This window comes from Lepidochelys olivacea, assembly GCF_965140295.1.
Source record: "Lepidochelys olivacea isolate rLepOli2 genome assembly, chromosome: 1".
NCBI classification, from domain to species: Eukaryota; Metazoa; Chordata; order Testudines; family Cheloniidae; genus Lepidochelys; species Lepidochelys olivacea.
In genome coordinates, this window is record NC_140411.1 from 217060168 (window position 1) to 217074086 (window position 13919).

At 46.6% G+C, this 13919-nt stretch overlaps 1 protein-coding gene across 1 annotated transcript in view; it reads right to left on the reverse strand.

Annotated features, from left to right (window-relative positions):
• Nucleotides 1-647: 647 nt before the first annotated feature.
• LOC311522357 (ovostatin-like) overlaps nt 648-13919 on the reverse strand; it is a gene marked incomplete at its 5' end in the record, with an annotated part of 57092 nt that continues 43820 nt past the window's right edge. The window contains 9 exons of the mRNA XM_084631606.1: nt 648-881; nt 2387-2461; nt 2837-2939; nt 3957-4025; nt 4592-4682; nt 5067-5191; nt 7766-7981; nt 9392-9612; nt 12567-12732. Coding sequence (XP_084487732.1) covers nt 2400-2461; nt 2837-2939; nt 3957-4025; nt 4592-4682; nt 5067-5191; nt 7766-7981; nt 9392-9612; nt 12567-12732 — 1053 coding nt within the window. The 3' untranslated portion in view covers nt 648-881; nt 2387-2399. The remainder of the gene's footprint in view (nt 882-2386; nt 2462-2836; nt 2940-3956; nt 4026-4591; nt 4683-5066; nt 5192-7765; nt 7982-9391; nt 9613-12566; nt 12733-13919) is intronic.

The window sequence follows — 13919 nt, forward strand, 5'->3', positions numbered from 1 at the left end:
GGGAGGAGGGGTAGCACTATTGCATAGGCTCCAAGGGAGATGGGGCCCAAGCAGGAGAGAAGAGAGAGACAGACCAATAGCTAAACGTGCTGCATGACAATAGCTACCAAGGATTATTAGATGTGGCTGCATTTCCCTTTCTGACATGGTGCCATGGGCAGGAAAAGGCTATTGCAGTAAAATGCTACTGGAACAGAATCTCCTTGCTGTTGGGTGGAGGCTGAGCAGAGGCTCTTGCTGATGTGACCATTCCGGGTGGTCCCTGGAGGCCAGATAGAGCTTGGATGCAATGATCTCTGCTCTCTCTGTCTCTGGTTTTCCTACTGGTTTCTTCACTATGTGAACAGTCATTAAAAAAAATAATTAAAGTTTCTTGCCTCATAGCAGTAAAGGAAACCTTCCAAATGTGGCACCTAGCAGTGCTGTCTGTCTGAGTCTGCACAGACAGCTTGAATCAATCACTCTGAGATGGGGTCTCTAGTCGAATAAGGCATTAAATGTGAACCTGGTGACTATAGAAATTTGTCCATAGTTAACAATGGCACCTCTGATCATTGCAGCAGAAACGTCCAGCCCACTGGAGTTGTGGGGAAAGTCCTAATTGTTACCAAATTATAAAGAAAAAGCAAAGTAAAGTAGAGACCAGGTGCACATCTCCAGTAATGAGAAGATTTATTGAAGAGAACTAATACATGTTCAGGATATGGACCTGGAGAAAAGCTTCATGGAAGGAAGCATCAAGCCTAAGTTCAGGTAAAAATGACACACGTTGTCATGGACGCCTGTGATTAGAAGGGTGAAGTGCAATGAAATGGTCTTTCTGTGACTGAACAGAGGAATCACTTGTTCACTTGATCACTTGTTCATCGTTCACCACAGTCCTGGAGAAAAAAGCAAAGCAGAAACATCAGTGAGAACAAGGCAAACACATAATTCATAGGCTCTAGGAGAGAATGGATTCAGTCTTGAATACTGTGTACAGATGTGGTTGCCACATCTCAGAAAAGATATATTGGAATTAGAAAAGGTTCAGAAAAGGGCAACACAAATTCTTAGGGGTATGAAGCATCTGCCATATGAGGAGAGATTAATAAGATTGGGACTTTTCAGCTTGGAAAAAAAAACAAAACTAAGGGGGGATATCAGAGGTCTATAAAATCATGACTGGTGTGCAGAAAGTAAATAAGGAAGTGTTATTTACTCCTTCTCACAACACAAGAACTAGAGGTCACCAAATGAAATTAATAGGCAGCAGGCTTAAAACAAACAAAAAAGTATTTTTTCATACAACGCACAGTCAACCTGTGGAACTCCTTGCCAGAGGATGTTGTGAAGGCCAAGACATATAACAGGGTTCAAAAAAGGAATTAGATAAATTCATGGAGGATAGGTCCTTCAATGGCTATTAGCCAGGATGGGCAGGTATGGTGTCCCTAACCTCTGTTTGCCAAAAGCTGGGAATAGGCGACAGGGGATGGATCACTCGATGATTGCCTGTTCTCTTCATTCCCTCTGGGGCACCTGGAATTGGCCACTGTCAGAAGACAGGATACTGGGCTAGATGGACCTTCGGTCTGACCCAGTAGGGCCATTCTTATGTTCTTAATCTCTTGAACTCTGGGTTAGTGGCCCAGCTCACTTGTGCTGCACAACTATACTGAGGGCAGAATTGTGAAGCTGTACCAAGGAACCCAGCTTTGGATACATCTGCAGCCCCAACAGCCCAACCCTGCAGGCAGCAGCCAACCTGGAGTAAGAATGCTCCATTTCCAGGAATTGAACCGGGCCTCACATGTGAGCCGAGATGTCTCCCACTGAACTACCAATACTCCAGCTCCAAGAATGAAGTTAGTATGAGCCAGCTTTCTCTTCAGAAAGCATTTCATTGATTCACTGGCTAGAAATGGAATTTCCAGGAGTCCCAGCTCCCTGTGAAATGGCCAGGTGGGTTCCTGGAAAAGGCAGGCTTTGAAGGGCTGATCTCAGTGGAACAGCTAATACGAAAAGCACTGCATTTTGGAAGATGGTAGCGCTTACAAAATACTCTTCAGCCATTTTCCATCTATCTGATTGTATGCACTTGGGCTCCAATGCTGCAGAGGGCAGAGCTCTCCCTGGGAACTGCTGAGTGCCCCCAACTCCCATCAATTTTGGGAACTTGACATCCGGCAGGATTGGGCTCTTAAATGAAAACAACCTTGTCTCCCTACTCTTTGATCAGGCTGGTGGAGACTAGATACCCTAACCTACAGGAACTTCAATCCACCTGTTTACCCCACCTCCGTTCATCTACTCAGTGCAGCTCCCCACTTACCTCACCTTTCTTCTTGCTCTCCACTCACCACATTCTCCTTGTATCTGCTCAGTGTCTCCAGCTCTCACTTACCTTTCCCGGGCTATTAGATGCTTTCAGGGGTAGTCTCATTGCAGAGTAACTTGTATTCTGCAACAGCATTCTCGTCTGGAAGAGATGGGAACATTCCCATTGCAGTAAGAAGTCACTCCATCTCTGATGCCCATCACACAAACCCTCCCCTCCCTGTGGAGTATCCCTGATTCATAGAAGCTCAAAATGGATCTCCTTGAAATCTTCCCAGTTCTAGTCCATCACCTATTCCAGAGCAGGCTTATCATGCACATTCAGCACCTATGGCCTGAGCCAAAGCTCACTGAAGTAAACAGGTGTCTCTCTATTGACTTGAGTAGGTTTGGCTCAAACCCCTATTGAGTTCCAAGGCCCCATCAGCCTCTCAATTGTAACGGCCCTCCATCAGTTTTAATAAATGCAGTGACACTCCCCGCCACCCGGTGTGTGGTCTAAACAAAGCCCTCCTACCTGTTTCATAGTAATCGTAGATCAGCACTGAAGCTGGTTTGATGTTGGACACAGGAAGGTCTTGTTCAACTGAGAAAGAGAAACTGACAGTCTTCCGTGAGACCTGGGAACGGGGCGGGACAGAGATGGGCATCAGCTTTTATTCATAGAACACTGACTCCTCTGTAGAGGGTCAACCCCAGAGACTGCTGAGCTATGGTGGGTTCCCAACACACACATCTCCTGTGTGTATGATGCACTCCAGCCCTGGCATCCATTATTTACCTGCCTGTATCAGTCATTTTAGAAACAGTCTTAGAAAGTTTTTAAAAAACGTTACTGGTTCTAATTTTCCTCTCCTTCCTGTATGGCTGGGATCCTCAGTCATCATGAGTCCCACTACACAGGGCTGAGAGGAAGCAAAACCAACATCTAAAAATGACCTTTCTAAATCCCAAATGGTCATGGCATTGAAATCTAATACTGTGCAGTCCCTCCAAGTATAGCAGGGAGGGTGTGCATCCCACGGAGAAGCTGGGAATCTCCCCTTTCCAGTGGTGTAAACGCTCCCATTACTAGTCCTGCAGGGCCTCAAGGGAATCAACTTTAAAGATGCAGCATGTTTTTCTGACTAGAAAAAGCTGCTTCTGGGGCAGGACTGTGTCCTGCTAGCTCCAGTCCTCAGACAGGGGCAATCTGATTGGAGGGAAGGGGGAAATTCTCTACGCAGCAATTATGAGGAGGAGAAGGGACATCAAAATTTCCAGACCAGATAAAAACTAGTCCTCCAGCTAGTGCAGTATCCTGCCTGTGCTGGTGGCCAGAACCAGCTGCTTTAGGGGAAACCCCCTAGTGGAGCTGTGTGCCCACTGGGGAGGTTGCTCCCTGGCCCCCAGCAGTCAGTGGCTGAAAGGAGGAAACATTTTTAGTGTGTTTTATTTGGAATAAAAGAACAGGAGGCTGCTGGAAGCTGCTGAGGGGTTTGGAATGTTAGAATAGTTTCAGGGTAGATGGATTAATGGGCAAAGGTGCATGATCAATGCAGTTTATCACATACGTAGCCACTCCACATATGTGTATCTTCTATGCAAAATTAAAACTTGCTAAACCCAAACCAAAGAATTGATTTTCCAGAACTCACATTCTCCAGATAGAGGAGGACGTGGTTTTGCTTGGTTTCTACCTGCATCACATTCTGATCCTCACGGAGCTTTAGGCGAGGAAATGGGGGAAACATTCAAATGTTAATAATCACTGAAAGCAAGACACCCCAGAATCTGCAGTAAATGACTGAGCCAAAGTGTTATCTAATGGCTAGCATGGGTCAATCAAAATAATCACTTGTTAGAGACCCATGTGTTCAGTGGCTTTGTCGGGAAATGCACATATCTAGACAGTTATACAAGAGACAGTCAGTTTGGAATTCCAGTTGGTTAATCTAATCCAGTGATCCTCAACCTTGTCCATATTAGGACACCTCCCTCCCTTGAATCTCACTCCCATTTAGCCAGGCTCTATCTGGGAGCTCCCTCCAATTTAGCAATATAGGAAACAGGGTAGTTGTGACACCCTGACCCCGTTAGGACTCCTGGAGGGCGTGACCCCCCAGACTGAGAATCCATAATCTAGTCAACTGCTACAGACACATTAAAATCCCTAGGAAAGTAGTTTTTTCAGTGCTAACCAGGCCCCTCTTTTTATCCAGTCCATATTGTAATATTCTGTAACCCCCTCCTTTCCCTGAGATGGCTTATTCATGTCACTGCCATTCCTTACCTTCTGCAGGGATGAACTGACAGGTACGAAGCCGGAGAGCATCTTGATGTCAATAATGGCCATGTTGGAGATATTGCGGTTCCCGGTATAACTGAAATGAGAGTGACTGGGTCATTCTGGACCATGAATGTGGAGGAAACACAACACCTTCGGCTCCAGAGTGCACACAGCCTGCAAAGGCCTTTTTGAATTGCATGTAATTGCTAATCATTTATTAACATGGAAGAGGTGCAGAAATGACCAAAGATAAATGTCCAAGAAGGGGACAAGTATCTCCAGGGAGGGACAGTTGTCTAGAAAGAGGGGGTATCCCTGGGGTTTGGGATAAGTGTCTAGCAAACCAAGGCGATTAATACCCATGGGAATTTTACACAGACCATCTAACAGCCCTTTAATATTTGTAATCTGTTCTTTCAAAAGCCATCGCTTCTTAACCAGCCAGTTCTTGTCATCCAGGCAACTGAAAGGAGGTTACCTGGTTGAGAGGACGATGTCAAACTTTGCCCGGAAACTGTCTGCACAGGAAGCATTTGCCGTCTGCACTGAGAGAGAGAACCCAGAAGTCTTCTTGGGAAGAAGGATGTTGTATCTCAGTGTTGTCTGGAACAGATGAAAAATGGTCATGAAAATTAGAAATCAATTTGAGCTATTGACCCACCTGTTGTGTTGCCTAACAACCCTTTTTTTGCTCCATGGACTGGAGAAATCCTGACTGAATGCACCAACTCTCCAAGCTCTCCATCAATAACATTAAAAACCTTCCCTTCCCCACAACTGAACAATGTAAGGAATAAGTGTGCCACCAAGTGGCCAGTCAGAAGTGTGGGGAAAAAAAACATGTCAATCCCCATTAGCTTTTTTACCTGCCTAGGGACCTATAGGGTTCATCACCAATGTATCTGCATCTTATAAATTCTGTGAAGAGTAGGATAGGTCTGGATCCGATTATGAATTCTATTGTACACTATGTGTTGAACACTAGTCCGGACTTGTGCAAGGGTAGCCTGTTGTACTGCATTCCAGACAGCTGCCCCAGCTCCTTGCTGAAGGACCATTGCTGAGAGTCATCTGGGGCTACTGATCCTGAATGACTGAACTATTGGTCCAACCCCATGGAACAATGGTTTCTCTATGCTGGACGTAGAAGGGTAGGGGGCAAGCATGACTGGGGAATCTGGAGCATCTCAGTTAGAGCGTATGGCTCAGAGTCATGGCCCTATTTAAGAGAAAGATTCTGCTCTGTGTAGGGGCCCATCCACTGCAACATGTAAGAAGGGCTTGAAAGAGAGGGCAGGAGAGACTCTGCTTAGCCTGAAACTCTGACAAACCAGGGATGAGATCCGACTAGGGACAGTGCATCTCAGGGCTTCTGTTATTTTCAAAGATCTGTAACTCTTGAATGCTCTAAAAGTAAAGCCACGACGGTTAAGTAACATCTTTGCTAAGCCTGTGTTCCTTACTTTCCTGCCAGAGACCCAGTAGAAGCCCAGAGAGCCTCAGCCTAGCTGGGACTCTGACGGAGTACAAGTAAGCACTTGGGAGGCGGGAGAGGTTTCAGAATCTAGGACAGCTGGACGGCAGCACCCCATGTCCCAACAGATCTGAGCTTCTGAATGTGCTGCGGAGTCTCACAGCTAGAAACAGTGACTAGACTCTACCCAGATCCAATTGGCTTGGCTTGGGCCCACGCACAACAGACTGATGACTATACAGGGTACTGCACCAGGCTGTAATAATACCCATTTTACAGGTGGGAACTGAGGCACATAGAAATTAAGTGACTTGCCCAAAGTCACATGACAGCTTTGCCAAAGCCAGGAATTCAACCCAAATCCCCCGAGTCCAGTGCATTAATCACATCATCATCCTTTCTCTCATTGATTGTGTTGTCTGGAGATGGCAAAGTTTGTTCACCTTTAGTCTGACGTTTGTCTAGGAGGATCCTTTCACCATGACTAGCACATTATATGGGTTAAGATTCAAGGTGCAGCCACTCAGCAGGAACAAAAGGGGCAGTACTATTCCAAAATGCTTCTGTTGTTAACCTCTTGGCAGCTGCTATTTTAATGGATGAAATGTTTCTAAAGAGAGGTGCAGAGAGTTTTGGCCTCTCAGAGTTAGCCATTATAAACTGTAGCAGCTCTTTGGGTTTTGACCTCATAATGCTTGTGCTCCCAGGTCTGGCTGCATCATATGGCATTTTTCCCACCCATTTAATGCTGCACTGCTTCATTAGAGCTTTTCCTGTGGATGATCCTTGTTGCAGTGATTTACTCAAGGTCACTCTGTGAGTCAGTGGAAGAGACAGGAAGAGGACCCAGCTCTTCTGCCTCCCATTCCTGTGTTGCAGTCTGAAGACCACAGCTTAAGGACTGAATTCTAATGTGTTTTCTGCTGGGGAGATGGGCTCCTCTGGGAGGATGCAAATCAGAAAAGCCCGGAGTGAAGGATGTGAGAGCTGGGGACAAGACATGGTCAGTCAAAGGGAACTGGCTCTGGGATAAACTGCCAGAGGAGATCAGGTGAATCTAGAGCCTGACCATCTTTAGGAAATCCTGAAAAACCTTCCTCTTTGAAAAAAAGAAATCTTTCCACTATAGCAACAGTGACACTCTCAACACGGATAGCCCTCATCTACCAAACAAATGCCTACAAACAAAAAAAAAAATCCCTGAAAATACCTAACACGTTTACCTATCCAACCACTCAAACTAAAATATTCCAGGCAGATTTTTACCCCAGATAGGAAGATTGCTATTGATTTGACATGGAAGCAGTTGGATACTACAAAGACGGGCAGCAGTATAAAGCCCTATGACTGACAGATAGACAAACCATACTCCTTCAACTGGAACTCAAGTTTTACAAATAAAGAGGAGGATGTTTGCGTCTGACACATCTCCAGTTACTAGTCATCACCCGAGAAAAAACTAATCATGTGTGATACAGAGAAAAAAAAAACACCAAGGGCCAATTCTTTCTTTCTTTCTGAACTGGACTTTAAGAAGTTGATATATTTGTCCAAAAAGAGTCTTAAGAAAAGAAACAACTGGAGAGGTGGGGGAGGGGAGAAAGAGAGAGACACACACTGGACAGCAGAGACGGACACAAAAGAAGAAAGGCTGTATTATGTGCTGAAGAAGCCACACACTAAAGGGTAGGGTGAGCACTTACCTGCACAAAGACACATCCATTGCCATTCACTTCCAGGGTATAATTCCCCGGGACATCAGGCAGGGAACTCTGCTGCAACAGTAGCCTGTTCTGGCTGTTCACCTCAAAGACCTTCTCAAAAGGCTTGCTGGAGCTGATTTTAACTGTGTTTTGGCCAATCTCAGAGTAGGTTGCTGCACCGTAATCAGCCAGTGCTTGAAGAGCAATAACCGTGTCCTGAAAAAGTGTAGAATAATTGTGAAGTACAGACACACTGTGTTGGGATACTGCATTGGGTTATTAAACACATGGTTTCAATACAGACCACAGTCATTTCACAGCTCAGAAGATTTCAGTGCAGATGACCTCTAGCCAGAGGTGAAAGTAAGCTGGTACGCCCCGGTAGGGTGTACCAGCAAGAGCCGGTGCGCTGTACCGGGGTGGATTGGCTTCCCCAGGTGCAATTTAAAGGGCCTGCAGCTCCCAGCAGCAGCTGGAGCCCCTGGCCCTTTAAATTGCTGCCAGAGCCGCGCTGCCAGAGCCCTGGGGTAGTGGCGGCGAGGCTGGGGCGGCGATTTAAAGGGCCTGGGGCAGTGGCTGAGCCCTGGGCCCTTTAAATCGTCCCCGGAGCCCTGCCGCTGCTTCCCCAGGGCTCTGGCAGCGCGGCTCTGGCAGCAATTTAAAGGGCCTGGGGCAGTAGTGGAGGCCGGAGCCCCGTCCCCGGAGCCCTGCTGCCAGAGCCCTGGGGAAGCGGCAGTGGTGCTCCGGGGACGATTTAAAGGGCCCAGGCCTCCAGTTGCCGCTACCGCCCTGGACCCTTTAAACCGCTGCCAGAGGCCCCGGCTGCTGCTGTTACCCCGGGGAGGAGGAAGGAGGCACTTGCCGGTATAGGGTGGGCCGGGGCTGGCTCTGACCTCCCCCAGCCCCGTCCCTTCCGCCGGAGGCCCCGCCCCTTCCAGGGGCCAGAGCCAGCCCCAGCCAGCCCCATATCAGTGAGTCCCAAGACTTACTTTCACCCCTGCCTCTAGCCCAAACCCATCCCAGTTCGTCTTGGAAACGGAGTCCTGTAGAGCATTAGGGCACACCTCCAGAACGCTTCACTGCACCAGGTGTGTCTGATAGCAAGTCATACACACATCAGTAATATGCTGAGAACCAGGGACGAATGGAATTCTCTGAACTCCTACCCATGTGAAGATCTAACTGTACCTGTTGCTATTCAGTTGCTGCCATGTGACTTTCACCCTTGCACATTTAGAACCAGATTGTCATCTGGACAGCAGAACACAATTCTGACGTTCTGCTCCCCCCACAGGTGACATTTACTCACCTCACACACACACACACACACACACTGCAAAAAGCTTGAGTGCATTAGCACTATGTACGTAGAGCTTGAGGCTAGGGGAACAGATCCTCAAACCCCTAACCAGCTGGCAGGGTGTGGGGAAGCCTGCCATCCCTTCATAGCTGCTACTCCAGCTTTTGGAATAGGGCCTGGACTATCTGTGGGAGAAAGTGGCCAATGGATCTCTTTAATCACAGTCCCATTGGCTCTCTCTCAATCTCTAATGCAGCTGGTTTATGTGAGCAGCTGCCTGAGATTTCCTGGGTGTGAGATTAGAGGGCAGAAAGTAGCTGCTGTACCTGAGTGGAAGAGAAGCCCCCATTGGAATTCTGCTGTCTGACGATCCACTTCACAATCTGGGAGGCGAATGTTAGGTCCTTTGGAGCTCGTTTGGGTTTGTGGAGCACTGCCAGCAGCCCATAGCTGGTCATCTCAACCTCAGCAGAGGGGGCACGGGAATAGAAAGAGGGGAACGTTTCTGCAGGAGGCTTTACCTCCCGCTCCCAGTGCACTGAGCCGCCTGAGAACAGAAAGGAGATTGTGAAGAACCAGAACAGCAGCTTAGTAATTAGTAGTCTGTGCTGCCATGCAGAAGATCCAGTCCCAGTCTCTTTGGGTATGTCTTCTTTTGGCGGCATGCAGAGTACATAGATGGCTAGCTCCCCTAGCATAGAGATAAATAGCGGTGCAGGCAGAGAGGCACTGGTTACGCGAGCAGAGTACAGACACACTTGAAAGCTATGGGTACGTACCTGCGTACTTACCCTACACGGCTTTCTACTTGCCCAAGCCGTGCCTCCCACAATGCAGTGTTCCACTGCCTCTCTGCTGCTGGAGTGTTTCCCCACTTCAGGGAAAGACACAGGCAGTGGGGAAAGGTTCTGGCAGGGGCGAGGCAGCAAAGAAAGGCTCTTCCAGCTACCTGTTGCTGGTGCTTTTCCTCACCATAAGTGAATGGATCTGGCTGCAGGGAGCAGCGCCCCCTTCCCCCCACTTCCCCAACCCCACCATGAGAGACTTTCACTGACACATGTAACTACACACTACAGCGTGGATGCAGCCTTCTTTTCACTGTGATATGCAGCTACACACACACTACGCAACACCAGCAGTGGTGTATAGTGTAGACCCAGCATTTCTTTCTGCAGAAAGGGCCGTGGAGAACAAACTCAGTGCTGTGCACTCCAGTAGGGGGCATAAATGTTTATTTCTCAGTCCTCTGGCCAGATCTGTTTACGTACACTGGTGTAACTCCAGAGAAACTCCACTGAACATAGGAACATAAGAAAGGCCATACTGGGTCAGACCAATGGTCCATCTAGCCCAGTATCCTGTCTTTTGACACTGTCCAGGGCCAGATGCTTCAGAGGGAACGAACAGAGCAGAACAACTATTGACTGATCCATCATCCCCTGTCATCCAGTCCCAGCTTCTAGCAGTCAGAGGTTTAGGGACACTCAGAGTATAGGGTTGGGTCCTTGCCATCTTGGCTAATAGCCATCAATGAACCTCTCCTCCTCCTTTTTCGTACCGTTATACTTTTGGCCTCCACAACATCCCCTGGTAACACATTCCACAGGTTGACTGTGTTTTGTCTATAAATACTTCCTTCTGTTTTTTTTAAACCTGCTGCCTATTAATTTCTTTGGGTGACCCTTGGTTCTTGTGTTATGTGAAGGAGTAAACAACAAGAACACTTCCTTATTCACTTTCTCCACACCAGTCATGATTTTATAGTTCTCTATCAGAGCTCTCCTCAGTGGTCTCTTCTCCAAGCTGAAGAGTCCCAATCTTTAATCTTTCCTCATATGGAAGTTATTCCATACCCCTCATCATTTTTGTTGCCTTTTTCTGTCCCTTTGCCAGTTCCAATAAATCCAGTTACTCCTGATTTACAGATGTAAAGGAGGGCAAAATTTGGTTCCTGCTCCCTGGCTCTCTATAGGACTGGTAGAACTGCAAAGGCTAGGTCTGGTGGACCAGGGGCTAAATCCTGCAAGATCCATTCCTGATCCCAGCATCGTCCTTCCCTGAGGTGAGCAGGGAGTCAAAGGAAGCTGGCTTTGGGACTCTGAGGGAGATTGCTCTGTGCAGTCAAACTTCAACTATTCATTATCTGATAGTTGGTTAAATCTCCTGATGTTTCACTGAAGCTCTGGTCATGGAGAACAGAGGAACTGCTATGCCATACCCACCCAGTGGTCCATCTCATCCAGTACCCTGTCTGACCGTGACCAAAGATAGCCACCTTCAGAGGAAGGTACAAGAAAATTTCAAATTGGGCAGTTATGGAATAATCTACCCATGAAGAAGTTTTTTCCTAACCCTCCTTAGGTATGGGTACTCTTACACCCTGAAATATAACAATTTAATCCCTTTCAAACGTTGGGGATTTTTTTAAATCCTACCTAATGTAACTGTGGATATTCTCATTGTCCATATACGCTTCTGATTTTTTATGAATCCTGATAAGTTCTAGGCCTCAATGGGCTCTAGTAGCAATGAGTTCCATGTACTAATTATGTGTTCCATTAATAAGCATTTCCTTTTATCAGTTTTAAATTTTCTGCCTTTCAATGTCATTGAATGTTCCCTTAGTCAGGTATTATGAAAAAGTCAGAACAGAAGCACACAATCTACCTTCTCCATTTCATTCTTTTATTTCTCCTCTTTCTGTCTCTGCTTTAAATACTCTGTTTTTTTTTCAATCTGCCTTCTAATGGAAATCATTCCATTCCTCTGGTCAGTTTTGTCTTTTATCTCTGAACCCCCTGTATTTCTGCTAGATCCTTTTTGAGACAGGGAGGACCAGAACTGAACACAATATTCCAGCAGACTACTCTGCAGGAGCAGTTACTCATCCATCTGGCCTTAGGGATATTGGGATTAGACTGCAATTATATTTGTATGCCACAAGCTGTCACTCCTTCTACAGGATAGTCACATAAAAAGATAAGACAGATAGATTGAGCGGAAAGGCTAGAACTAAAGCAAGAGAGAGAGTCACTGGTCCCAGTTCTCTCCTTCCAGCTACCTTTGATTTGCATCAGTGAAAGGGAGGTCCGAATCAGGCCCAGTAAATTCTCATCGTTGATAACCAAAAAGTTTGGTGTCAAAGTATTACATAATATTGGGCATCTAGTGTGCAAACAGGTGCATGCAGGAGGGGAGCTTGGGAAGCCTGGTTGAGGTAGGGAGGTGGACATGACAGTCAAGGGCTCCTTCAATATGAAGAGAGGAGGGCCAATCTGGGTTGTGTGTTAAAAACAAAACCACAGATCCTCACAGCATCCCCATTTCAACTGGCGTACCTATGGGCCTGCCTATCTCCCTATGTATTTCTAATGAGTCAAACTCCATGACAAATAGTTACCGTGGTTTCTAGATTTGAACACAGTTAAAGGTGGCAGTATCATCTAGGTAGGCCCATCTGCCATCAGTGCCAATGTCCCAGAAAAACTAGGTGACACTCACCAACTTTCTTAGCTGATTTGTCCAGCTCCTTCAAGAAGAAGTCACATTTCCCCTCATTGCCGACCAGGCAGAAGATATAGGCCAGGAGTGCCTGGATGTAGACTTTGCTGATTTCCTCTCCAGATGCAGCCTCCAAGCAAACCAGGCCATTTCGGACCACGGGGTGCTATAAAGAAATAAATTAGATGTGTGTGTGTGTGTGTGCGCGTGTGTGCGCGTGTGTGCACGCGTGTGCGCGCGCACGCTGTTCCAGAACATTCCAGGCTCACTTTATCTGGCCACCATCACTGCAGAGAACATGGAACCTTCTAGGTCCAAAAGGACTGCAGGAGGGGCAGCATGAAATCTCTGAAACAGGGATTTTCAGACTAGGGAAGCATCATAAAACAGTCAAGTATCAGGGGGATAGCCGTGTTAGTCTGTATCTACAAAAACAACAAGGAGTCTGGTGGCATCTTAAAGACTAACAGATTTATGCCCAGGATTTAGCTTATGCCCAAAGAAATCTGTTAGCCTTTAAGGTGCCACCAGACTCCTTGTTGTTATCATAAAACAGGAGTGTCTTTGGTTTCATTATTGACGTTAAAATTTGAGTATAAATGAGAGCTCATTCTGTCCCCCTTCCAGCCCACTGCTTCTTCTTAGCTCTAAAATAAGTTATTAAACTTCCATTGGTAATATCACATTCTATTGTAATGGACAAACTCAACATTTTGGGTCAGATTCTGGTCTGAGTGCCTTCAGTGTCAATCCATTGACAACTGTGGTGGTGTTGTCCTGAATTTACACTGAAGTAAATGAAGTTACGCCAACATCATGGAGATCACAATTTGACTCCATGTCTTCACTGCGGCAGAATACAGGCCAGGAGGAAGCAAGCTTCTCAGACAGAAACAGAACACCTGCTACAAAAATGTATGGAAAATACAAGTCAGGAAGTCTGACATGTTAGGGTCTAAGGCCCAACCTCTGCTCTCCCTTATGCCAACCACTGTAAAGCAAGACACAACGGGACCCTCACTTTAATGGACTTTTACATTTTTAACTGGTTGCAGCATGTGTATCATTCATCAGAACTGGAGCTTATTCCACCTCTGCACATATTCAGAGATACATGAGATAACAGGCCCATTTAGATGTTTCATGGGTCTGCCCTGAACTTTCTCCTGGTCCTGAGTGACTCATGTTTGAGGCTGAGATATAATACAAGCACAAGAGCCTGGCGAGTTTGTAGGCACATCTAGCATTTCATTTAATCAGAAGTTACACTGAGCCATATCCTGCCCTAGACCCTATTGAGTGCAGTGGAATTCCTGCTTGAAGACTGGGGATAGTATGTAGCCCCTTTTCTTT